This window comes from Porites lutea, chromosome 4, assembly GCF_958299795.1.
Source record: "Porites lutea chromosome 4, jaPorLute2.1, whole genome shotgun sequence".
NCBI lineage: Eukaryota > Metazoa > Cnidaria > Anthozoa > Scleractinia > Poritidae > Porites > Porites lutea.
The window spans coordinates 21141141-21168886 of NC_133204.1; the positions used below are offsets into that span (position 1 = coordinate 21141141).

Genomic DNA, 27746 nt, shown 5'->3' on the forward strand with positions numbered 1-27746 from the left:
CGGGACCCCGTAGACCCATGCTGCAAAGCACCGCCCTGATATCAAATACTGACTTATTCATGTTACCTAATACCCTGCAAGCAGTGGTTTCTCCAGGACGGACGCTACGCTACGAAGGGAGAGAAACCACTGCGAGCATCCGTCTGCTTCTTTGATCGAGCCGCCGTCCAGCGCTATGGACGAATAAATTAATTTTAAACATGTAAATCCTGTTTGAAAGCAAGTTTCGGGCTCTCGCGCATTTGCTTACGCTTACAATTGCTGCCTTAACGCGAGCCTGCTGTGGATATTCAGTATGTCTTTGGATTATTTATTCCTATCTACTTACTTTTTCAAATGCAAGCGAACCCAAATGGAGTTGAATTCCAACGGACCATATCCAAGGTCAAGAGCGAAAAGAAGAATAAATTTCGTCGTTGCTTGTTTACGTTATCAATAAAATGCAAAATTAGGCATCTTCACGTCGTATTCGTGCAAAAATGGCAAAGAAATGCAAAAATAAAAGCGTGATACACGTGCAAAGTTGTTGTTTTGCTTATTAAACCTATTGTCTTGTTGAAGTTCTCGTTGCCGTCTTGTCGTTGGATATTCGTAGTCATCACGTGGACGAGCTTGCTCGATGGAAAAGCAAACGGTTGCTCGCAGTGGTTTCTTTCCCATCGAAGCGTAGCGTAGTTACCTCAGAAACCCCCGAAAAAAAAATTGAATTCCTAGAAACACTAGATAAACATAAACATATGTAGTAGACATGGTCACTTAGACCTGTGACAGGGACAAGTCATCCCTAAAGTCCACGCGCAAGATCTTTCCACAGGGAAGGTATGAACTAAATTGGTGAGCATAGTTTTAGAGAGGGAAGATATTGCTTCCAGCAAGTATACACAAAAGGTTGTGACGTCAACTATCAATACTACTGAAAGCAGTAGTATGCGCGGGTTGTTAAATGATCTGTGACGATCAAAAGACTTCCGGTTGAACTTAAGCTAACTTTTTTGTGCGTTTGCGTTCTTGTAACAGTTGAAAAAGGTGCAAAAACAACTTTCTCCAGCACCATCTTATTGTGAATGGTGCTGGGTAGGATGTTTATTACTACATGCAGTTTACATGATTCAATAATTGGATCATTTTAAGATATTGCGTGTTTTATGGCTGAGTAACTCGGCATCGCTGTTGACTTAGGGTACTGGAGAACATATTTAGTTCAGTCCGTTCAGACGAGCTTTTGCTTTAAAAGTAACTCTAGCAGAGTTACGAGCAAGAGTAAATTGAATTAATATCTCATGGGAATCACGTTATCATATACTTTGGTATAGAGACGCTCTTAAAAAAAATTGAAAGAGCGTGTAGAAAAAAGTGAACACGTTACCAGTACAAAATTCCGCATTCACTTGATTTGCATGACTAATCTAGAACGTTGAAAATACTCTCGTTAGTAATAAAATTCAAGCACACAGGAACACAGGAAGTTAGGGAAGTTTAACGAGTTTTGCTGAGTTACCGTGCAGACGTTTGCCCGTCAGAAAAAAGGTAAGAAATGTTCTTTAAAAATCATAACGCACAGTTTGTAGATCCAGTAATGCGGACACCCAGTCAGAGCAATTCTACTCTTGATTTACTTTAAGTAAATAGTAACGCAACATTGAAGATTAGTTCATTTCACGAAACAAGAACCTTATATATTTTGAATATTTAGTCTGCAACTCGAGCAGTTTGTTTTGTTTCTCGTAGAAGCAAAGCCACGAGATGTTTCAGTTTGCAAGATATTAACCTAGACCATCTGCCCACCGTCTGCTTGCAATTCAGTAAGTAAAATGCTCTTCAATTAACAATAACGATGTCTTGAAATCAGGTATTTTACATACAACCTTACATTTTTATGTAAGGTTGATAAAACGGAGCATAAAGCTAATGTGTTTGCTTCAACAAGACCTCAATTAGTTATAAGTAAACCATGGTGGGACTGTCCCTCTATAAATACATCTAACTAAGTAGAGAATGAAATCCGTATTCTAATGATTATGTCTGAAACCAGTATTGTCATGATAATGTCGCTTCCAATTTGTTCAGTTCCACGTAATAAAATTTATTTGAGTAGAGCTTGCGCCAGAGAGATATTGAGTTAACTGTTTAGATTATTTTGACAAGAATTCAGAATCCATAGCCTTACGGCAAACTAATATTATAATCTATTTCAACAACCTCGAAAGGATGTATCCCGTATGACAAGACTCCATAAGTGCGAGACTCTCGATGGCAAATTCCTAACGACGACAAATGCAATAGTAACGGTATATAAAATCTGTGAATTCAGTTAATAATACTCCTTGGCTATAAACCATTATTATTATTATTATTATAAACGTTTTCAGTGCTATTAATTGCTTCCTACACTCTCCTAGAACCGGGACCATTCCTTGGTCCTGAGGTACCAGGGGAGTTTTTTATTTCACGGACAGAAACCTTCTCAGTATGTGCGCCGTTCCTAAGAGGATGATCTTTCGCAGCTTATTAATGTAACTGGCTCCCGAGATCGTTCCTAAATTCTGGTCCATTCCCTCTCTTATTCCCAGCCCACCAACTATAACCGGCACAGTCTCTGTCCTCATGCCCCACATTCTTGTGGTTTTAATCTTACGATCTTTGTATTTTGAGTCAGATTTCGTCGAGGTGTTTCGGTCGGATGGTACCGATAAGTTTGCAACACCATTTGGCACTATATCAGCTGAGGCTTGTTCGCTGACAGTTCCCTATTCGTATGTATCTGCATATCCCATGCCAGAGAATTGTGACTTCTTCTTCTTCTTCTTCTTCTTCTTCTTATTATTATTATTATTATTATTATTAACTGCATTATCATCAAGGCACAAACTGCGTAACCGCTACTACTTATCTATTAGAGTAGAGTAGCAGCTTCAATGGAAGGTTAAGAGTTGCCTGCCGCAGATCATCGCATGAGTAGATCGGCTACCATTAACCCTTGAGTCCCTCCCCAATGAACCACAGACAAACCGAAAGATTAGTATGCTGCTCAATTGAGTCACTCGCAGCACTGATCAGGGTGAGGCTAAGGTAAAACTGGTAACAAAACGGCAAAACGAGTTGAAAAGCGATTTTGCGCGTTTTGCCACGCACCTTCAAACCGTTTGTTACTTTTGAACAAACATTTTGTTGCAGTCTACGTGCTACACTTGCATGTGAACACTTTAAATTATGTGCTCATCTTTTATCTCAGTTATGAATATTACCTGTCGATATTATCAGTCGTTGTACTTCGTGTATAAATAAATATAAGGGGGAACAATGAGCCCAAGATGTCTTCTGCGACCTTAATGTGTTAAAATTGAATCGTCCGCTTTAAAGAGTTTCGAAATAGTTTTATTAATCTCCCTCAAGCGCAATTATATTCAGAAGTATTAAGATGTTTCTTACATTGTTTTCTTTTTAGGAACTCTTCAGTTTAGTCAAAAATGAGTGAAGTGAAGCCAGTTGTATCAGGTTGGTCAAGTCTTGTGTTCCATTAAGATCGAAAGAAGATTTTTATGGGGTTGATTTTCTCGCGATTCAGTTTGGAAAGCAAGTTATAAACCTCAAGAATGATCGTGATTTGGTGCGCCGCTAAAGCGAGTTTCAGTCGCGTGCAAATAGGCAGATTGAGTTTGCCAAGAGCTCTTGGTTTGCGGAGCGCTGTATAGGAAGTAAGGAAGAAATCAGGGGTATATTGTATGGCAGTATAGTATTGCACAGGTGCATGGTCGAACGTGGTGGAGAGAAAGTAACCAGGGGCGGATCTAGGGGGAGGGTGCAGGGGGTGCGCAGCCCCCCCCCTCATGAGATGACCTGCGGTTTTCTTATACAACTGGTATTCTGCAAAAAAAAAACTATGTGGTTTATTGGTGTTGAAGTAGAGCAAGAGACGCGTGCACCCCCTCCTAAAAGAAATCCTGGATCCGCCCATGGTAACGCAGTAGCCCACCTCAGCTGCAAAACTATAGAATGCTGCTCATGACTGGGAGTGAAATTCACTTGTAGCTATATAGATTTATTTCAATTAAGGATTTTTCTCGTTAGCATGTAATAACCAAAACTCAGTGTCATCGACGGCGTTCAGTCAATAACAGGAAGCTAAAAAGTACCGTAGGAGACCAAATCCGATCTAATACAGTGCAAGTTAGTTTCCTTAATTACAGTCAAAGCAAATATAGGGACACCCTAGGCTTGTAGACTAACCTGTAAAGCACATAACGATTTCATTCCCATTTTCTTTTTTTTGCGCCTCTACTTGTCCATGATCTTGCTGAAATTATTAAGGTTATTGTCAAACGTAAAAAGTGCACGTGCATCTTGTTCGTACTTTACAGACTTCGAGAAGAGACTTAACAGAAAATTGGCTTCTGATGACTTTGATGATATAGCAGAAGCCATCACACCAAAAAACCTCGGACAATGTGCTAAGAATGCACTTCTGAAGGCGTTTGAGGTAGGTGACTTTAAATAAAATTAATGCCAATCAGTGTGAACAAAAGACTCCATACATTAAAACAAGCAGACATTTGAGTTCAGTTCATTAGCAAATGATGAGAAAAACGTAAAAGGTATTCTGCAAGGCAACGGCTCTGGTTGTGGGGTACTACTTAAGATGAGCTGTCTTCGTGCATTAATGTGGTATCTTTGAAGTTTAGAAATTGAACCATTTGGGACTAAAGCGAAATAAGGGAATTGTTATCCTACAGCCGGTTTGTGGAGAAAACTGTCGGTCTCGCGCGCTAATGTTAGACCGACTGGTGAAGAGCTTTCCAGTATAATGGAGAGGAGAAGTCGTTACGTCACGGTGCCATGGTAGCAAAATTTTTGGATTACAACAGACCGAAAATTCACTTAGAAAGAGCATTCGCACTGTTTCAGACTTCTTTGATCTTAATTCAATTTCATTTAATTTGTACAAAAGTTGGCGAAATTTTCTGGGGTTGAATCCGAAAGGACCGTATCTAAGTTTAGAAAAAAGACCACGAAAATTTTTATGTCGTGTTCACCTACTCCATGAAGAGGGCGCGTGAAATTAGGAAGTTTCAATGTGGCAGCCATGCAACGACGGCTAAAAAGCGTGATGCACGTGCAAAGTTGTTGTTTTGCTAACGCCATCCTATTTTATTTTCTCCGAGTTTAGCGTCGTCAGAATGACCCAAATTTTTGGCATTTTCAAAAAAAAAAAAAGTAACCACGTAGTTAAACCATTTTTCACTTCAAATAATTCTTTTAATCTGAAAAATGAGCATAGTAACAGCATAGAGAAAAACAGGAACAAAAACAGGAACATTTTTTACAGTATATTGTGCATTTTGTTAATCCAGATATGTGAATGTTAAGTTTACCGTCGTCCTGGGGTACCAGGGCCTCCTATTCCAAGACTTCTAGTGTTTTTTTTAAAAAAATTTTTTTAACAATCCGACCGACCGATCCAATATCAGGAAACGCATTCGACGCTAAACGAAAAAAAAAGGCGATGGCCTAACATGAACCTACGGATTTTTTACCGTTCTCGTTGCCGTCGCCGTCGTCGTTGCTTAAGCCCCCCATTGTTGTGATCCAAACATTTTGCTATCATCGTAACGTGACGTCACATTTCTCCTCCCTATGTATTCTCAGTTATGTCGTGTATAGTAGACCTTAAGGTATGACAGAAAAAACTAGAGAGCCGTATTGTATTTACCAAAAGATATGCTGACGCATCTTTGGACAGCGATGCCTCCTTGATTACAGGGGAATCCCTCATTTCTTCTTTCCTATATTTTGATGTCGTTTTAAATCATTAGCCACGTTGTTGCATATAGGTCAGTGGATATTTAAGATTCCAAGCTCGCCAAGACAGGCCGGATGTGGAAGAAATTGACAAATTAGCAAATTCCGTGGAGGAATTTACTACTTCTCTCATAGACCCTCTTAAATCTGATACAAGAGAAAGAGAAGCTTTTGGGGATACCCTGGACTTGATTTTAGACAAAGCCATTGAACATAACCAGGAAAAGGTAAGTGAAACACAGCAACAACACCAGTGAGTCGCGTTTTTGGCAGAAGCCCTACTTATGCTTTAAGTGATCAGCTGACTACTGAATCTATTTATAGCCTGCTGGAAATCCGAAAAGCAAAGATCAGAATGGAGACTCCGGTGTGATGGGCTCTTACTTTTTACTGTTAATAATGCAACTGACTTAAAACCATCAGTTACCGAGTGGGTAAACCACCCTGCATCAAAACAGCTTACGATAGTTCAATAGTCTTTAAAATTTTCAGCTGCAGCTTCTCCCGCTGGCTGTCAATTAGCAAGTCGCCTCCCTGCTAGATGAACTGGGATGTTGTGAAACCCAAGACAAGGAGTGGTATTGCAATGTAAATGGAATTAATTTCTTCTTTTGTTTTATTCTTCAGTTTCTATCGCACCCAGTTGTTTATAACTTGCTGGACAAAATTTGGAGAGGACGATTCGCAGGTTGGAAATCGAAGTGGCCAATGAAATGGATGCTGCTGAAGTTTTATTGTTTATTCGATATTTTTCTCTTTCCCTTCCTGTTCGCTGTGTTGTTTGTCTTCCATAACATCAACAAATGGAGAAGAAAGCGCCGAGGTTTGTAAGCGATAAAAAAATCTTTCACTCTAGTGGTCTATACACGCACTCTTCACATTCGAAGATCTCTTGTTCGTAATAAAAGGAAAAAAAATCAATGAATGCATTCCTGATATGGATGATCCTGAGCGCAATCAAACCTCTTAATGTTCCATACTCAACTAGCAGATCGAAGTTGCATAATGGTTATGTCGTTATAGACAAGCCATGCAGCAAGTTCAGCTGTGGAATGAATCAAAAAATGACCACTAACAAAAAGTGTGCATACTAATCTCAAAACAACGAACACAAAAATACAAGTACTATAGGAGGAATAAATGTAAGTTCTTGTTCAGGACGTGATATCAGGCTTGTTTTGCTACTGGTCTTTCTAAGTTGTTTCTCCAAATATTTGTGTGATCTTAACTTTTTTCACAGAGCTTGATCTTTGTTTTATTCTTAATGCCACGGGAAAGGGAGGCAAAGAAGATTTGCCGAAGATGATCGACTGCATCAAATACATCATCAACCAAATTGGCGTCTCCTCAACTAACTACTGCGTGGTAAGCTTGAAGAGAGGAAAATCTTTCCAGTATATTAAATTTGACAACAGCGAATCCACATACATCAACGACCAAGAAGGCAGAGGTCGCCTTGTGTTTAAAAATGTCAGAGGTAACCTTATAAGAAAATTGGATGCCCTAAATCCACCGTTGAATTGCTGTCCAGCTCTTCATGATGACTTTCAGCAGGCAGAGGAAGCTTTCAAGAGTGACGCTGTTCGGATAACTTCGAAGAAGGTAGAATACAACTGGATTTGGCTTCAATTCATAAGCTTAACATAATTATTTCGAATATGGGCATAAATCAGTTTATATTGTTAGCGTTCATTGGGAAATTTCAAATTATCGGAGTAACTACAGAGAGCGGTTTCTTTTCTTGGTGCTGTTAAAATTTTGAGAATGGCTCATAGTGTTGGGAAGGAGAAATGAAGAGCAATGAATTAATGAAGGGGGGGGGGGGGAGGGGCAGAAATTAGGGCACATTATGGTCATTATTCATCTAGTTAGCCATGGCCAGTGCCAAAGGGTTTGTTACGTCTTCGGTGGTTAACCTTATAGTGAGTCAGAAGAAGGGGCCTACGGATTTTCGTCCTAATTGGAGAAGACGGATGCAGATGTCTGTACAAATGTAGCACTTAGTCTGGTACCCAACCAACTGAGCTTACTAGGTGGCAGTCTGAATCAAGTTCGCATTATGCCAGACCCATGATGCGTCTTTTGTCCACCTTTCGACCTTCATGGCACCACTTGGTATTGGTCTGCAGAACCACAATGTACCTGTTTTAGTGCTCCCATTCGTCTTGTTCTCGTATAGACGCATAATACATCAATGTGCCTGTCTTACAATCCAGTGAACCTATAGTAAAACTTTTCCAGGTTTCGTCCCAGACGAGAACGGCTATGCTGCATAATTATTACACAATACACCCTTGAATGGTGGCACTTAGGAGCCTGTGAAAAGAACCGTCTCTCCTCTCTCATATCATCGAGGAGAGATGCAATGGCTGTTTTCTCAGGTTACAAATTTAGTTATTCTCTTGCCTTGATGATAATTGGTCCAAAATTAACTGGCAAAAACTGTTTTAAATTCTGTAGATGAAATCCAGTCAAAGAGCACTAGTTAGCATATAAATAGAAGAAAAAAATATTCTCGACACCATTTTGGAGTATGTTGCATAGCGAAGTTTTTCGGTGTATTTCTTATACTGCAGGTTGTCATTGTGTTCTCAAATGACTCGACTGGATCATTTGGTCCCCAGAAAGGAAAACTACGTCATCATGCAAACAATCTGACAGAAACAATTGGAGCTAAGATTGTCCCCGTTGCTATTGGAGACCGTCCAGTGGTGGATGACCTCGAACGTATTGCGTCAGAAAATAAAGTCTTCCGTACTCAGTTGGAAGATCACGCAAAACTTGGAAGGATGCTGTTAAGAGGTGCTTAATTCTAATAGTGTGGGAGCATTTCACGAAACTAGTACCAGGGTGAAATTAGATACCTTTAAACTGGAGGACGAGAAAAACTACGAGGATGAGATTGGACTTAAAGTCATTTTCGCATATTTCAGAAAAAAGACACCTTTTACTTTTTTACCCGAAAAGCTAACACGGTCATATTTATTGAGAGAGGTAAGGCCCTCTCCTGATCACAAAAGGAAAAAACTTTATATATTTGATAACTTGTTTCCGCCACTACGACATTCTCGCTTAAACTCGCCGCAGTTAATTGACGACGGCTATCCCGTTAACCCGCCAAAATGACTCATTCTAATAGTTGTCATCGCCTCAGAATCTAAAGGTCTCTTCTGTGTTTTTAGCTTAATCCTTTTATCCTTCAACACCCTCATACAATGGTAATAGTTGATATTGCAGCTGCCCCCGCTCTGTATATTGTCGGTTAATAGTATTCTTGGTGGTTGTGTTGCTCTTTGAAATATACCGATTTATAGTAAAGATTTTCACACATATTCCTTACGTAGTAGAGATAAAACAGGAAACGCAAGGTTCCATGCACTGATTCAGTTCGATTTACCCAGCTTTGATCAAAACATTCTCAGTTTCGGGAATAGCTTAATCTAAACAATAAGAAAAGATTTAATTAGAAGTTGGGATTTTTCGTTACTTCTCTTTCACTTTTACACACAGTTCAGTTTATTTGCCGGAAAGTAAGCCTTAGAAATTCAAAGGTTTGATCAATTCACGCTCGAGCGTTCCAAACTTTTTTTAAACTTTATAGAAGGACATCTGTGAGCAGGGAGTAAGTCAGCACAGAATTTAACTGTCGGCGAATTTCTGTATTCGTCCTTCGTTCTGCTAGAGAAAGGCTAGCAGTTGATTCACTCGTCTTGTTGTTTGTGGACTGAATCTTCTTCCAACAAAGAGAGAGAAGGAGTGTATGGCAAATTGCTTCCAATCAAAGATTTGTGAACTCGTGTCAGGCAAACTCTCCAAGTGTTTATAGCGGAGCTCTCTCGCCCGCGAAGTGCGCTCAGCGAAGCACCATGGTTAAGAAAAAATGGTAACCAATAGTCGCGAGAAATTGTGGTAATCACGTGACCGTACGACCGTCCGTACGTCCGCCCCTACATGTAAGCCGTTGTGAAATTTCCTATCCTGTCACCCGTACCTTTTGGCGGTAAATAGCATGGCCATCCGGACTTTAAGAGAGACTCAGACTCAGACTTTTAGAGAGACTCAGTGACTCAGAGCCCATTCGGGCTCGAGGAATAATTGTTAAATAACAAGGTGTAATTGACAATTGAAGTAATTAGGATTTTCCTAAAGTTATAAGCTTTCAAGTTAATTGACACACAAGTATGTTATACGTTCTGTTTACTATGATACCGACCATATCTTCAATGTTATTTTTTTCGCATTTTTAGAGGTTTACGAAGAAGATATCTACGGTAAGGGTAATTCCAATACTATGTTTAGGCAGAAATAACTGATACATTATATGTGGGCTTTACAGCCCAAACCGTTTTTTAGAAATAATGCTTGACTCTATGTTTTTTATTTTTTGTAGATATTTGATTGCTTATGTTTTACTACGATAAAAATCGTATTTTCTAGTATTATATATATAATATCGTTTAGTGTATCAGTAGTCTCTAGTCATGACTGTGTTGTCATTATTAATATTACATTAGTAGTCTTTAGTCATTATGTCAATTCTAGCTTTTTTAGGTCTCTTGTTACTTTTAGTTGTATTTATTTCCTGAAAACATGACCCGCCTAGATTAGGATAGCAAAACTACCCGCGGGCATGTAACAATGGTACTTCATTCTTAAAACTATGTGTATGTGTATGTTACTTATTTACCCTTTTCCTTTGTACATTCTGAGGCCCATGTTCTTCTATTGTCAACATTCTGCAGCCAACCACACCCATGGCTGTTTTGTTAATACCTTCGCACCGTAAATACCGGCGCTATCACCGGTAACGTGTGTTCTGCACAGTTGGAGTGAGGCTATGGAAATGCAATAGAAAAAATAAATGGTTTTCCAAACTACGCTTACATGATCTTTGACTTCAGGACATAAAGCGACCAGTAATAGACGCTTTCAACGTATGTTTTAGAATAATACAAGTCCCCTTTCAGTACTTTTAATTAATTTGCACACAAAAGTTAGCTTATGGTCAGAAAACACCCCTGCATACTTATGAAAGCCACTAATTGAAGGTTTTATTAATTTTGATCTTGTTTTAGAGAAATACCTGGATTTCTTCACTACTCCATATTTCGTATTTGTCCGAGACACACTGAGCTACCTATTTCTTTTGGGTCTACACATGTCGATCTGTCTTTCCCCAGCAACTATCTCCTTTTCTGCCACGGAATGGGTGATCTTGGTCTTTTTTATCGGCCGATTTCTCTCAGAAATAAAACAATACAACGCCAGGGTAGCATTGAAGAGAGGGCGCAAATACTCTATAAAACAAAGAAGATACGACTATCACCAACAATCTAGTGACAGTCAAGACGAAAACATTGAGTTGGTAGTCGAAGTAGAAGGCAACTTTCGTTCACGAAAGATCTTCAGCTCGTTAGGAAAATATTTCAGGTAAAGTGAGCAAACTCAATTCTCCAAAATTTAAACGGTTCATATTTATGGGTCATGAAAAAATATTTGTCTGTGACCACCATTAAATAGAGAGATAAAGCTTAAGAATCACGTCTACAACAAACGTGTTGAAGAAATTTCTTGAATATTATAAGGAAACGAGTAGAAAAAACTGTCTAAAGTAAGTCATATGAATTAGACTTTCATCAAAGTATTTAGTTTTGTGTAGATATAATGAACAGTAAACGACAAGTAAGAGAAAACTTGGTCACGTGGTACAAATGGAGATTTACCTTTTTGCCATAAACATGACTCTGAAATATAGCAATATTGTTTTATGTTGTGTTTCTGAAATGGAGAGACTCTTGAAACAAAGTCACGTACCAGCGTTTTAATGTCAGGTCTTTCGCGTTAAAAACTGTCCCCAGGGTGGATGTTTTAAAAACGCCGGCTTCTCGTTTACGTGTAGATGGGCGAAAACAGAGGTTTTCGAATATGACGCATGCTCTGTAATAGGATGCTATCGTATCTCCACCATCAAGAGAGAATGAGCTAAGAGAGCGAATCCCTGTGCCCCATGATAATTTTTTTTAAATCTATTTAAAGTTCGCGCGCCTGCTGCGAAGGTTATTTTTGTCTGTTGTTTCCGTGACCCGCGCGGTCTACTTTCACGTGAACGTGACATGTTTCGCCGCCAAAAAATTGAAGTTTGACAGCCATTATAGTAATTAGCGCCAGGAGCTGATACTAATCGGCTCCTGTTGTTGACATGTTTTTGATCAGCGCTCTCCGCTCATAATTTAGGAATGAATTTCATTTACAAAGGGATTGCTGTATTGGAGTCAAAATTTCACTTTGAGATTAAAGATTCATGAGATTTTCTAACGGCTGGTAGCCTCATTTAAAGTAACGAATACTGAATTCTGGCACACTGTGAAAGCCAGAGGCATAGGTTATCACAAGCGAAACACGAAACCTTTAATCAGTGGCTGGCTTCAGTTGTTTAAGCAAATGTGCGAGATATTTTTCTCTTTTTCCAGGAATATTTTTCCTTCACAAACAGTGCATTTGCTTTAAAGAATTATTTTTGAGAGTTTCTTCTTAACGTCTGATACTTGCGATGAATGTGTCGCTCTGCAAACACAAATCAGGTCAGATGCTTCAAGCTGTTAAACAGTCGCTGACCTGGATGCCAGAGAGTTTTGATGCGCGGTTTCCGGTTTAGGTCAATTCTTTTATAGTGATAAGCAGTTTTCGCCGAGTCGGAACCGCTTTCTCCGGCGAACTCCCACAAGCCAGGACCGCTTTGCTCTTCGTCAGCTGCTCTGGCCAGATTATTCCACATATAAATCTTTTGACTCGTCGCCGAAAGTAATACCAAGTTTGTACGTCATATCGCTTGCTGCGCGTGATCGGCAGTAAAATGAATTACCCGCCAAGTTTAAAATTACATGACGCCACTCTAACCGACCAATAAGGTGGCGTTTTTAAAATAACCACGCAGTATATGACACAGAACCAAGAATAGATTGAAAATAGTTGAGAAGAGAGTCATGTATGGGGGATTCGCTCTCTTAGATCATTCTCTCTTGCCACCATACAACCGTTTTTTTGTGGACGGGCAAAAACGATCCAAATACGCTACGTGTTTCTCCGTTTCCAAAAATACGTGTGAACATGGCATTTTCTTTGTCTAAAAACTGAATAGAATTGATTTTACAAAAATTGGATTCAAAAATCGCTTATTTTCATTTTTTTAATGCCTGCGCTCCACAAGTTTAATTTCAGACTTCGCCTTACTTTTTTCTACTTCGTAGTAGAACAGTTGGAATTCAGAATAAATTTCAGGCACTTCATTATTATATAACAGTGAAGGTTTGTACAATTGTTTCAGTTTGTGGAACACATTCACGCCTTCACAAAACTGTTTCCGAGGGTCTCGCGTTTCTTGTTCCCCTAGAACGAGAGAGGTACCGATAGAAGAAGAACAACAATGATATTGGGAAAAGGTTTCACGTTTGTTTCGTCAAAGTTTTGGTATAATTGTCGTTAATTTTTCTATTTCAGTGACCGCTGGAATGTGCTAGACTTCATTATGCTCGTCATATATGTAGTGACTTTCCTGTTGCGCATGGTAACATGGGGAGTGTCCAATTCCATACCTGGGAATAAGGCTTTGGTCATCGCGGGCTATTTTTATGGTTTAAACACAATGATTCTGACGTTACGAGTCTTTGGGCATCTGATGGAGACAAGCAAAGCTACTGGAACCACCCACATTGCTCTTATCAGCATCATTGTAGATGTGGCGATAATTTTCATTCAGTTCACAGTTGGAGTTCTCGCATTTTCTCTGGCCATAACTAAGATATACGTTGCCGAGGGATCGTACATCTCAACAGGCGAGAGGTTGCTAAAGAACAAAAATGGGTAAGTCTCGTTATTATCGTCTCACTCCGAAAAGGAAAAAAACGGAAAGGAGCTTTTCAGGGGAAGACGAAGGCGTGTCACACCGCGGTCTAGTTCGGTTTGTTTGGGGTAGCCAATAGCTTGCCTTTACTCGCTATTGAGCTTAACAATACCAAAGAACACTTGTACTTGACTTGTAAAAAACAAATTCTTTCATAGCGTCACAACACACGAATGTTTTCCAAGAATTATCTTAAGCACAATCGGACTGAACCACCTCCCTCTTATCTGGGTGGCCACCGATTTGTACATTCCTACTCTATGTTCTACTATATGTGGTACAACTCGCACAAACTCACAATCATGACATAGATAAATTTGAAAAACTGTCAGGCTAAACAGTTTTCAAAAGAGAACCCCTTTGCAATCCGCTTTAATCTTCTTTGATTTTGTCTATCCATGTTTTCTCTTTTATTTTCTTTGTTATTCAAACCTTGTTGGAATGTTTAAAGTGGTTATGTTTTATGTTTCACTCAGTCTCGGTGTTCAGGTTTCACAGTCTAACTCCTCCAACCAAGTGAGGTACTATTGTTGGTATTCTTCAACCCCTAAAATATAAAATAATAAATAGATAAATAGATAAATAAATAAATAAATAAATAAATAGGTTAAACGGCATTTACTTAGAAGTGCAAGTCTTAACTATGGTTTCAGTTAACCATTGTTTCTTTTTTTTTTTCATAGGAGTAACTTGGATTGTCACTTTAATGGACTTTCCTGGTAAGCACTATTTCTTCTTTGTCTACGTATTAAAAAAAACTTAGCGAAATTATACAGTGAAAATCGACGATTGTAATTAACCATGTTGATTTTCGTAAAACGCTTACGGTGCTATGGCCATTCGCCAGTTTGTTTTCTGGTGTTCCAATTTGTCTTGTTTTGTGGTGTTCTTTAATTTGATAGAAAAAAGTGCACCAGCGACTGTTGATATTTTCTGGTCTAATTCTCTCACTGATTTCATTTTCAGTTGGTACAATATCATGAAGCATCTTGTCTGGACGCTTTTGGGAATAACAGAACTAGACATTTTTAGCACCACTGAATCTGCATCAGACTTTCTTGGCACAATTTTATATGGAATATTTATCATAGTTGCCTTAGTCCTTCTTGTTAATATGATGATTGCCGTCCTCTCTCACACGTATGAACGAGTTCAGGTAAGATGACGTGGACCGTTTTTTGAGCATAAATTTCGGGTTTGCCTAATACCCAGAATCCGGAAACCCCACGCCGAACGTTGAATGACTAGAAAGTTTAGTGATTAGGGTTAGGAAACTGAGTGAATCATGTACCATTTAGGGCCTTTATATTGGGGAAACTGACTCTAAATTTCTACTCGAAAGTGGATCTGTGGAGTATTTATAGCTGATGGGTGGACCACGAAAATGTGCCTAGTGAACGAACTGATTAACATTCTAGAGGTTGAGAAGCTCGGGTAGGCGAGTGACCCGCTTAACCGGGACAACTTTTCTCCGTATAAACAGGGCCTAAGTACTAAAAGTGAGTTTCCAAATTACTTAAACATAGAGTCAGGGGGTATTTATCTCTTTGTTGCTGTTGTAAACTTTAGTTTTGTGCTCCAAAGTTAAGTGGGAAAGTATTATATCTATGATGCAAAACATTCCTAAAATGGGCTTGAATTATAATTTATTATATAGATACTGATGAAATACCAAGATTTTTCCTTTTACTAAAAAATCATATCTTCATCGCGCGCAGTGAAGATACTATTTTTATCTTTCACCTGTGAGGATATTGATGTCGCCATGGTTACTAACATGATTAGCCAATTACAAGAGAGCTTCCCGCTCAGGCGCGCCGCCGGTTCTTTTGAAATTTCATTCACAAAATGGTTTCGAGGTGCGAAGACAGTACAGTTACCAGTGACTTTCTCGATGAGCTGCCAAATTTTCACATCGATACTTTTTCCGAGCTTGAAGAACTTTCAGGAAGATTTGCCGAAATAAAAAAGTTGTGTTTTATGTAGGAATTTCATCAGTATCTATAAAATAAACAGAACATTACATGGCCGCTTGAGGATACGAATTTTATCTTCTCGTGCTGAAAGTATCTCTCACTCGTTCTCTTCGCTCACTCTTGAGAGATAATTTCAGCACTCGAAGATAAAATTCGTATCCCCGCGCGGCCATGTAATGTCCTCTATATCTAATTACAGCCCAAAATCTAAACAATTTGTTTTTTCTCTTTCTTAACTGAATTAAGAACAATTCATTAAGAGCGTGGTCGTTCAAGAGAGCCGTGACAATTCGAACTTACAGAGACTACCATCCTATCCCAGTGCCCTTCAACCTTCTATCCCAGTTTTTCTTGGCATTGCGCAGGAGATCAAACCACCACACAGAACTTAACCATAAAAAAATGGAGAGAAAGGTAAGTAATTATTTTAGCCTCCTGAATCTATTCGACAAAAATGTTAGTTATATTCCGTACTTTCGGTGCGGCTATTATACATGGGCGAGAACAATAGCAAAGTATTAAAAGTAGCATAAAATATACGTTAGGTATTTATCCCCCTCCAGGAGGGAGGCGTTGGGATTTTCTGTTTTGGCCATTTTTTAGGTCGGTTTTTCTGTTTTTGCACTGAAAAACTTCGGTTTTGGGGTTTTGTTGTCCGTTGCGGTTTCCGGTTTTTCAGTTTTTTTAGCAAAAATAAAGCACGTTAGATTCCTCTGTGGGTCTCTGTGCAATCACCTGTTAGGCTATTTTACATGATTCCATTTTGCAGTCAATCCAGGTCTAACTGCATTGTGTGGGATTCTGGATTTTTGATTGAGGTTTACAGCTATAGGAGAGCTTTTTTGCAAACGTAAAATTTCCCCCATTGTCCTCTATTGCTATTCAATCGAGGATCTTCGTGAATTCTCCTAGACGATCCTAAGGCAGATATGTCCGTTTTACGACCATACAATCCATAGATAGTGCTGATACTGTGATGATATTTTTATCTAGAATGATGATATGATATTGTTTAGCCGGCAAAATTGAAGAACATCTCCCCAAAAAATCTGTCCGCCGTTTCCCGGCCGCCGGACTGTCCACCAAATGTCGGCAGACAAACGGCCGACTCGATTGTCGTTAAACTATAGGGGAGCTGTTGATCGATGGTAAAACTTTCAACGTGGGAGTTCATATTCAATCATCAAGGAAAAAGAGAGAGTTTGAGTATCAGTTTTCTTCAACAAACCAGAGTTAGCTTTAATCTGTCGGCCGCCCGACTGGTCGCCTGTCGGTGAACTGTCGGTCGACAGATTTTTTGGGGAGCTGTACTTCAATTGTACCGTTTGGTCCCATGTTCCACATATCACTAACATTTGAGATCTAGGCTAGGGTTTTGAAAATTGAGCTGTATAATCTTCCGTTTTGACGGTTTTGTATTCCGTTTTCGGTTTTGATCGAAGTCTATTTAAGTATTTCGGTTTCTTTTATAGACACCACCACCACCTACAGTTCCAAAAATTAACAAAAATAGCGGCAAAAGTATTCAGAATAAAATTCAGCCAAAAACGCAATAAAAAATACTATCAATTTACTTTTTGAAATAATGACTATATGAAAATCATATATGGGAACCGCGGGGTTAAAGAAGTAAATGAAATAAGATCGTCGTTGTTATAGACGCAATTTTCGAAGTTGCGAAAAGCAAGCCTAATAAAAATTCAGGCTCTTGCTGGGATTCGAACCCTTGACCTCTGCGATACTGGTGCAGCGCTCCACCAATTGATTAGTAACAAGTCAAGTGGGCGCAGCTCATCAAGTTGGTTCGTTATAAACCCTCGAAACGATGACGATGAAATACTATATTTATTTTTTGCTTTTCTATTTAAGGTACAGGCTTTAGATCACATGATTGAAAAGCTGAAGGTTATTTACTTTGCGAAGTACGGATTTTCTTTCCCTTTATCAGGTGAAATAATTTAGTTATCCCCCGCAAGTATGTCAATATTTCTGTTACAGTAGTATAACATACCTATATTAAAGTACCCTTAAAGCAAAGCTTCAATAAGACTAATAAACAACTGAGAAAAGGTAATTTGCTGACGATTTAAGAGTAGAACTTGACGTAACTGCCGTTATTTTGAAAAGTCCATGGCTTTTTATGATTAAATTGAACGACAAAATTTGAGACATGATTTCTCATGCTACAGACTGTGAGTAGCCTCTCTGTCTATCTCTTATTGTGTATCACAATTAAATTTTTTGCTTCGTTCCAAAGATTTTAGAGCAAAAGAGAGCCTGTTCTCAGTCTAGCCTTCTGGACGTACGTATGTTTAAAATCCAAAAAGATTCGAGCCTGAGGGGTGAACCAAACCCTCTTTCCGAGGAGGTTCCGCGTTCGGAGCTCCACTAGCAAGACATATTCGTTCCCAGGTCATGCCGGTTGTCTCCTACCCGTCCACATGCACATCCCCTGTTCACTTAACCGGCGAGTCTTGGACCTCGTGCTCAGGCCTCGCCGGCTATGGAAACAGGAGGCTCTGGGGACGAGAATGACCCGTCCCTTGGAGAGAAACGAGTGACAAAGAACCCTGAAAAGAAGGATGAAAATGATGATGACGATGATTATGATGATGATCATAGTAATAGTAGAATGGTCGATATTTTTTATCTGCCTTTTCAGATGAAGATAAAATGAACGGTATGTTTGCTGAAACCAGTAGAAATCGGGAGATGTGCAACCAGATTATCAGGAGAGTGTTCACGGATTCCAGTCAATCGAATCATAGCTTACCTGATGGACCTCTAGTAAGTAGCGAGTGTTGACAATTTCATCATTGACTAAAATACAAGATTTACAGTAGCAGCAAAATTATTTTAATAGTAATAGGACTATATACTAGGTGTGACCAAAAGAGAGAGGGAGAGGGAGTCCTAGTTATAAGGGTGGTTATTGGAATGGCTGATGACGATTAAGTGAAGATACAGCAATGGGAAATTTCAATTTACACGACAGTTAAGGCAATAAAAGCTAATATTTAGGAAAATGAGAACTGAGAGAGTGGCTGACTTACATTTCACGAGTCCACTATCATAAGGGAGGAGAAATAAAAAATCATTTTATACACTTCACACTTATGTGGATAAAGAGAGCTTGCCCAATTACTCGACGGGGGCGGATCTAGGGGGAGAGTGCAGGGGGTGCGCACCCCCCCCCCCCCCCCCCCTGAGATGACCTGCGGTTTTCTAATACAACTGGTATTCTGCAAAAAAAAAACTATGTGGTTTTTTGGTGTTGAAGTAGAGCAAGAGACGAGTGCACCCCCTCCTAAAAAAGAAATCCTGGATCCGCCCCTGCTCGATATTGACATACACAATTTATCACTACAAAGTAACTGAAGCTAGGTTAATACGTTTACACTGCGCTGCATGAATTTTCCAATGGACTGAAAAATTTGACAAAACATCGCTTTCATACAGAACCGTTCAATATTTTCGCTCTGTTTTCGCTCAAAAGGAACTGACGAAGCAGTTTTTCTCAGTGGTTTTACCATCTGTTCATGCGCAGAGCGCTAATTTAGCAAATCCAAAATGGCGTCTCCACCTCGATTTGGCGCTCAAATTTTTGAACAGCCAGGCGTCTAAATTTTCGAGCTGTCAGGGTGGTTCAGCGTGAACGGAAAACAGAAATGAACGAATTTTCCTCCCGTCGAACAATTCTTCCGGTGCCTCACAGAAAATTTCTTAGACCTTTCTAGAATTGAATCGCCTTCGTTGCAAACCAGCTTTTTAATGACGTGGTGTCTTTTCTCCTTGCTTTAAATAAAAATGGATTAAATATCTTGAAGTTTCTTCTATGAGGCCCATCAGTTATCGCATCAATCCTGTTTCAGGCATGGAAGAGTGCAGGGATTCACATCGAAGATCACTTGCTGACATACCTTGGACCAGAACATTGTAGCCGTTGCAGTATCTCACGAAAAGATTTCCATGGGGCAAGATATAAGCTTCCGTTCTCAAACAAACTGCCAAAATTTGAGGTATGTAACAGCCAACACTCAAATGAATACATACTATTAATAACTAACTGTGTAGTCTGTACAAGAAAATAGTCATTTAGTGGGTCCATAAATCAAGAATCATATCTTCGAAGTAATGCACGCTATGGAAGTTGCGAAAAGAAGCCAGTGATAAAGCAAAATAATGATAAAAGACAAATAAGGGTCAATCCGTGAATGCGTTGCCAGATACCAGTGATTTCTAAGAAAGTCATGAAGTGGGTGACCTAAGCGTTCTTCGAACGTCAGCGGCCTCACAGCTAAGTTTCTATGGTTAGAGTCCCCTTTTGTCAGTTTTGTAGCCCTCACCATCTTTATAAGGCGTGTTTTCGCAATTGCTTTAACTGCTTTTATAACTGCAGCGTTCATTCTTAAATTGCTTTCACATACACAAATCATATATTATGATCAATTTCAGTCATATACAGCAAAAGTTTCAAGCGCAACCAGTTCTTTCTCTAAAGGCGAATCTTTGTTTACACCTTTTGCCTCATAAACATATGCTTATCACTATCTGATAAAATAAAAGCTCTGAATATTGAAAGGGCATAACAGTTTCAGTTATGTCTGAAAATTTGAGCCCAATACATCAAATGGTACAGAAAAACTGTCTTCTAAAAACTCGAAATTTTACAGAGAATGTTTGGCTCGTTAACTTTTTTTGCCACCCAGCTAATTCGCAGTTTTTGATGGCTGATTTTTCCTTCAATATTGCTTGCAAAGAGCTGAAATTGCATAAATTGCTCAACTTAATCAGCCCTTTAACTTTTGTATTTAGTTCATATACAGTATACGGCCACGGCTTCTATTAGTTAAGTCGTATGCTTAAGAGGAAAAATGTAACAATGACGTCAGCAAAGACTCGCCTATTGTACCCGTTGCAACTTAAGGTGACTCGACCCAGTTTTTTTGGGGGGGTACCATCCTACTTTGAAGCTCTCTGGTATCCCCACCTTTACTTTTATCGTAAGTCTAACACATAGAATGGATAACATATAGATCAATCTACAATATAACATAAAAATTTTGGCGATCGGAGTAAATGTCACGTGGTTATAATGCCACGCCCCTTTGAGGTCTGAGTCGAAAATCTGCTGTTGCCGGCATTTTTTCGTGAAAATCTCTCGGCTACACATAGTGCGCATTAGTGCCTTGCGCTGAACAGAGTTTCACCAAAATCGCAAAGACCCAATTCGAGAAATTCAGCGGTTTCCAAATTTAGGTCATAATTTATGCGAAAATGATAAGCAAACTTTTACACGGATTATATCTAATAAACTATGAGATTCATCTCTTTATTTTGGGCATCGTTATAACAGATGGGTCCTTGCAAGTCAGCAAAACGCTTTAGGGCCTTGTAAATGCCCGCGATTTCGAGCAAAGCAAACATATAGAAATTATAGTTTTCGCTATTTGTTGACGTTTGTCAGCGTTTAAGAGTCCTTCTCACGAAAAAAGCATTTTCTTAAAAATTCGTAGTTTTTTTTCCTTCAAATTTTTTCAGGGCCACAATTGATTAACTAACTACCCGCACTCTGAATTTCATGGTCATTGAAAAACTGTGACATTATCTTCTTTAAGTCCAAACTTGAGTAAACATTGAAGATTTTTAGCGTTTTGGCTGAGTTTGTGCTTTGGGAGTTGTCTATTGTTTCTAGTCTGTCATTATACAGCATTCTTGTTCAGCACGCGTGCAATGACCGCGCTTGGCTGACTTCCGAATGCTCACCGAGATATAATAATTTTGGTACAGTAAGACAGGCCATCGCGTGATACATAGAGGTTTAAGTCACAATTTTTAATCAATTCTCGTGCTTCTTGTGCCTTTGCAAAAAAATCAAGAAGTGCTACACACTAAATCTACTTACTATTAAAAAAATATCATTTTTTCATAGGTTAAATGCAAGCCAATAATTAAACCAACTCGTGACGGGAATATCTCGGTGAGCATTCGGAAGTCAGCCAAGCGTGGTCATTGCACGCGTGCTGAACAAGAATGCTGTATAATGACAGACTAGAAACAATAGACAACTCCCAAAGCACAAACTCAGCCAAAACGCTAAAAATCTTCAATGTTTACTCAAGTTTGGGCTTATAGAAGATAATGTCACAGTTTTTCAATGACCATGAAATTCAGAGTGCGGGTAGTTAGTTAATCAATTGTGGCCCTGAAAAAATTTGAAGGAAAAAAAACTACGAATTTTTAAGAAAATGCTTTTTTCGTGAGAAGGACTCTTAAACGCTGACAAACGTCAACAAATAGCGAAAACTATAATTTCTATATGTTTGCTTTGCTCGAAATCGCGGGCATTTACAAGGCCCTAAAGCGTTTTGCTGACTTGCAAGGACCCATCTGTTATAACGATGCCCAAAATAAAGAGATGAATCTCATAGTTTATTAGATATAATCCGTGTAAAGTTTGCTTATCATTTTCGCATAAATTATGACCTAAATTTGGAAACCGCTGAATTTCTCGAATTGGGTCTTTGCGATTTTGGTGAAACTCTGTTCAGCGCAAGGCACTAATGCGCACTATGTGTAGCCGAGAGATTTTCACGAAAAAATGCCGGCAACAGCAGATTTTCGACTCAGACCTCAAAGGGGCGTGGCATTATAACCACGTGACATTTACTCCGATCGCCAAAATTTTTATGTTATATTGTAAATTGATCTATATGTTATCCATTCTATGTGTTAGACTTACGATAAAAGTAAAGGTGGGGATACCAGAGAGCTTCAAAGTAGGATGGTACCCCCCCAAAAAAACTGGGTCGAGTCACCTTAACCTTTCTGCTGAGCGGGCGCTCTGCTTAGTTTTAATTCATTACAAATACTGGCTTACACATCAAAACGGGGTTTCACCAGGGCAGTTTGAGCTCAGCTAGAGTGACATGAGAATTGAAGACTATTAGTTGAAATGGAGACGATTTTTCGCTCGAATTATGCAAGCGCGATGTTTCAAAATGTCTCCCCAGTGGCACTACAAAACGATTTTTTGTTCATTTTCATTCAATCATAAGTGCTTTTGACTACCGTACAGTTTGTCGAAACGTCAGTCACTGTCAACAACAACAATCTTATTCAGGACTACGTTCACCCGGACGATCAAACTCAACCTACTTTTGAAATGACTCCTGGGTTCAAGCCTTTCACACTACAAGTTGTGTTGTTATACTTTTCCAGGTCATTATACAGGAAGATGGAATGAAAAGGGACATTGTTATTGGAGTCGTCCGGGCAAAACACGACGTACATTTTGCCGCGGGTGAAATACGCCACACTGTCGGTTACCACGCATGCAATGGACATATTGTTTACTGTGACGGGTTTAAAAAACAGCTTCTGATGAAGGAAGGTGAGTATTCTCATGAATAGGGGATCATTCAAAACATTTTGCTCACAAAATTTTTCATGCATAGAACTAAAATTGTTGTATGAATTATTCGGTAGCTCCGGTACAGACTGTTTTTTTTGTGTGTGTGGATAAATAAGCGCAAAAACAAAAACAGCAACAATAAACAAACAAAAAAACTCTAATTTTTCCCAGACATTTTTTGAACTTACCTATGACGTTCAATTTCGTATCCAAAGTAACAGACCGTTCCTTAAATTTTCCAAACTGTGTGTAAGGAATACATTGTCAAGAACTCAAGTTACTGAAATGAAGAGGTTGTGGCTCAAAGACCTCTGAAAAAGAATGGTAAAGATGTACAATACATAAGAATATGACTATTTATTTTATTTGCCCAGTTATTCCTTGTTTTTCCCTTTGAGAAAAAGATTTTACAAGTTTGGTTATGCTCATGAATGTCAATTCTATTTCTTTTGCCATGGCTTCCATAATAAAGACCTCCAACCGTGGAAGAAAATCACCGTAAATCCTCTATTAAAAACATAACCCCCCACCCCCCTTTTTAGGGGAAGAAAGTTAATAACCCCCATCTCTTTTAAGCTCCCCCTCTCCCCTCCCTTAATTATTCTTCACTAATAAATGATAGACAGTATTTATCAATCACGACTGTAAAACTTCGTGTGGACTGATCCAGGATGGTTTATTTACCAACTGGAAGTTCGGATTTGATTCTGATCTTCGGCTCTAGACCTTCTTAATCTTGAGCTTCTCCACTTTGTATTCTAGTTCTTTTTGAAGAACTGATACCATCGTCTTTTCTAAATGAAATAAGCCCCTGCTGGGGGGGCTTAATAGAGGATTTACGGTAGGCTAAAATTTGAGGACTTCAGCCAGGAGCAAAAGTATCTTTGGAGAGACCTGATAACATGTATTTGACCCTTTTTATTTAATTGGCTTGTTCTGGTTATAATCTGTTGCTATGAGCGTTACTAAAATGCTCACTCCTCCTCTGTGTGGCAAAGCAGGAGCCCCAGTGGAAGAAATTTTTTAACCCAAGCTATGCAACCTTTTCATGATAACTTAACGCTCCAACAAAGTGGATTATATGTGATATCACTGCGGCAGGGGCTTGATCCATTCTCTATTTGCACCTCTCCCTTAACACACCTTGTTTGCCCCCAAGAGTTTGCATAATCTTTGTTTTTAATTTCTCCTGGATATTACAGTTGTCCCAGGGGAAATTAAATTAATTACTATGCAAAATTTTAAGGGGGAAATAAGGGGTGTTATGGGAGATGTGCAAATAGAGAATAGAATTTTTTTGTAATGCGACATACGCTGTTATCTTTAGGTCCTGTAGTGTATCGAGGTGATTTGATTGGATGCTGGGCCGACTTTGATGAAGCAAGCTACGATCAAATTCCTATTCACTTCACTCTTAATGGTCACAAAGTGGCTCAAGTTTCAATATCTATGGGAGCCGACAAATCGGACCTTTTCCCTTTCGTGGGAATGAAGCATAACGGGATCAGAGTGTTAGCAAAGGTTAGTGTCCTTTAGGATCGACTTCTCCTTTTCAAAGGTCAGCAGTCGTATATCGTTGTACTTTAGGATCGATCTCTCCTTTTCAAAGGTCAACAGTCGTATGCCGTGTGCAGTTTACGGGCGCATTTCATAATATAACACTGCAATGCTCATTTGTTATGTTTAAGATATCAAGCTCCAGTTTTTAAATTCATTATCGTTTAGTTCACTTTATGTAATAATCATCAAAAGTCCATTCAGCTTGCAGAGCGCTCCCCTTTCAGCCCGGTTCTGCGAAGATCTTAAGATCACGGACATTCTGAATGGAATGTATAAACATAATCCCAGATATCCGTTTCCGGGTCATTTTTCCCCTTGAGATGACTCAAAAAGGGCGTACATTTTCAGGTCCTGTTTGTATATATGAAAGAATGCTGGCGACAAATAAGTGTTATAGGTTAAAGTGCCTTCGGCTTCGTTTTCAGTCCCTTTGGCAAGCACTCCAACACCGGTACTGTCTTCATTAATTATTATTTTTAATTATGGGGAGCATGAATTAATAGAACTGTTTTCTTCTTTGTTCATTTTTATCAAGATGTGTCCTGCAAACGAAAAACAGTCCCAAGACAAACGCGAGAGTTTAGAAAACGGTCATGAGGCTCTCTCTTCGATGTTCAGCGAGATGCAGCAGGCCAAGGTTTTGTACAATACCTTAGAGTCAGTTGGAGAAGTGAAAGAATCCAGTGATGTCATATTGCAACACTTGAAGGAAAGCTCTGAGAAAATATCAGATGGTATGAGGATGCACGAGGAAAACATGAAAAAAATTGAAAGCGCTGTAGAAGCGCAAAACCAGAGAATAGAAGAGTTACACAAGGCTTTAAATCAGATATTGAACATCGTGAAGGAAAAAGCGGAGGAAGAACCTTGAGGCGGTATACCATTTGAAAAAAGATTGCGGAAAACCCATTTGCGAAGTGATATAAGGCCAGGCGCTTTACTTCACGGAGCCGAATCTAACAGCTTTTGCTCATTATCAGCTTCGGCTCATGCGAGGTACCGGGTTTGAGCCGGGTCTCAACCCTGAAACGGGACTTTTCAAGTTGTTCAGTTATAACGTTCCATTGGAAAATATTGGAAACCTTTGAAAGGTGGTCTTGCAGTTTCCCGATCTCAATGGTCCAAACGGGAACAAGAGTATCATGTTTTTAGATCTTATCATTGGTATCGTTATTGACTTTCGCAGCCATTTTCTAAAAAGCTTCAAAATCGATAGACTGGATCAAAATCCAACACCGGCAGAAGATTAAAAAAAAAATTCAAATTAGAGAAATTTCCGCAGGAAAATTGGTTTGTAATGCTATTTACACATTATCACAACATTCTAACCGAAAACATAACATTAAGATTAATAAATCACTACTTGGAAGAAGAAGAACATATCAAGCTTAGTAATTCAATAATATAGTGCCATAACCACCGAAGCTAGTCATTTTTCAAGTAAAATTGCCTAGTCTTTGACTAAAACGTTAGGCTGTGACTAGCCTCCTCCGCAGCTATATCATCACTATCCTTCTGTTTTAGGGAAAGGGTGGCAGAATGGGAAGAGACCTTTTCTTCTCTCCTTTTCTTGTTTTCAGACTCCTCACAGTCAGTGTGACCCTTACAAAACGGAATTGTCTGCGGATGTAACCTTCGATAAGGCTTCCCCCCTTTTTTTTGAGAGGGGGGGGGGAAGCACTGGGCGCGAAATTCGGTTGGCATGCAAAGGGTAAAAGGTCCTTTTCCTCCTCGCCTCTTAAGGAAAAAAGTAGAAGGACCGCCTGGTCGCAGGTTACTGCGGAGGAGGTTAGTCTGTTGCTTGTACCTGGCTGCTGGTCAAGTTTTTAAAAAACTAAATGGTTGTAGCTAATACAGATCGATACAGACAAACAGACAACTATGATCATTCCTTGTCTTCCTTGTTGTCCTCTAAACACAATTTACTTCTTTTCCGTTACAAGAAGGTCCTGAGGACCAGGTTGAGTTCGCCTCAATCTACCCGTAGATGCAAATCTAGAGACGGAACAAACGCAAAAGCTGTTGGTCTTTAAGTGATTTCAAAACCTAGTGACTCTACCGCCGTTCATTCAAACAATTGAAAAGAAAATATGCAGTTTGTAGGAAAAAGTTGCGAAAATAAAAGGAAAAAAACTTCAAGGTTGACCGCGTACTGTTTTGATCTTTTGATCACACTGGCAGGTGGGCCGGGTGTACTGAGCGAGTTCACAAGGAATCTGGGTACTAGGCATTGAATGATGGAGTTTGGTATTGAATAAACCCTAGCCGAAATTTGTGGCTAGTTTTTCAAGAAAGTAACGATCTTCCAATTGAAAAGTACAAATAAAGTTTGAAATGAAGTTTTATCATACCTCTCAAATTTTTCATTGGTTCGTTTTTCCCTTTTGTGGTCTATAGTTGATGTTATACCTTTCAGTGTCCCAATATGTTCCAGCACCTCTTTTTAACATTTTCAGTGGAATCAACGTCCTCAAACGATTGCTGACCTTTCGCCTCACTGCCGGGTAAAAGCGTCAGACACAGACTAGAAGTCGTCTGCCTTAGCTAGCGTTCTCTCTCACAACAGCATTTACAATCATCTGGGTGGGAATTGGATTCCCTTTCGCACACAGTAATGGCCTCTTTGGATGCAGCTATCAGTTGAAATCCTAGTAATTGGATGGTGTTAATACCTGAAACTCTTGTTGCCTGGAGGGTCAGACCTTGTGACTTCACCGTATACAATAAAGCAACAGGAAATCGTCGTGAAAGTCCAAGTGTTCTTCCTGCTAACCGGTCATTTCGCACTGGTTGTAATATAACCCAGCCCCAGTAATATTACCCAGTAATATTTTTCGTTCTTTAAGCCATAAATCAAAACAAGCACGCTTCAAATATAATATTCCCCGTTTCCTTTATGATGCTTAAAAATTAATTCAGGCTCGCCGTTTTTTTAACGCGTACTTATGAGGGCAAAAATCTTGTCAAATAACCTGACAGATAGGCCACATCCGAGTTCCAAAAACCTTTACTTTCAAATTGACGCCAAATGCACAACGTTTCTTGTGAAAATGGATCTTTTTTTGCATGAGAATGAAAAATTTAGTTTCGATATCAAAGG

General features: G+C 39.3%; 1 protein-coding gene across 3 annotated transcripts; it reads left to right on the forward strand.

Annotated features, from left to right (window-relative positions):
• The first annotated feature begins 1603 nt into the window (after positions 1–1603).
• On the forward strand, positions 1604–26939 carry LOC140932863 (uncharacterized). 3 transcript variants are annotated; one of them, XM_073382364.1, is made up of 20 exons: positions 1604–1621; positions 1729–1802; positions 3446–3495; positions 4359–4477; positions 5829–6023; positions 6424–6619; positions 7037–7398; positions 8373–8598; positions 10044–10067; positions 10872–11226; positions 13294–13656; positions 14380–14415; positions 14663–14852; positions 15919–16086; positions 17542–17620; positions 18335–18459; positions 19545–19691; positions 22894–23065; positions 24414–24607; positions 25182–26939. In XM_073382364.1, the coding sequence occupies exons 3-20, from the start codon at positions 3468–3470 to the stop codon at positions 25515–25517; spliced, it is 3315 nt and encodes a 1104-aa protein (XP_073238465.1). In that variant the 5' UTR covers positions 1604–1621; positions 1729–1802; positions 3446–3467; the 3' UTR covers positions 25518–26939. The 3 variants fall into 3 exon arrangements, with proteins under 3 accessions (XP_073238465.1, XP_073238464.1, XP_073238466.1); XM_073382363.1 differs by lacking the exon at positions 1604–1621 and having other exon boundaries at positions 1638–1802; XM_073382365.1 differs by lacking the exons at positions 1604–1621; positions 1729–1802 and adding an exon at positions 2690–2753.
• The last annotated feature ends 807 nt before the right edge of the window (positions 26940–27746 follow it).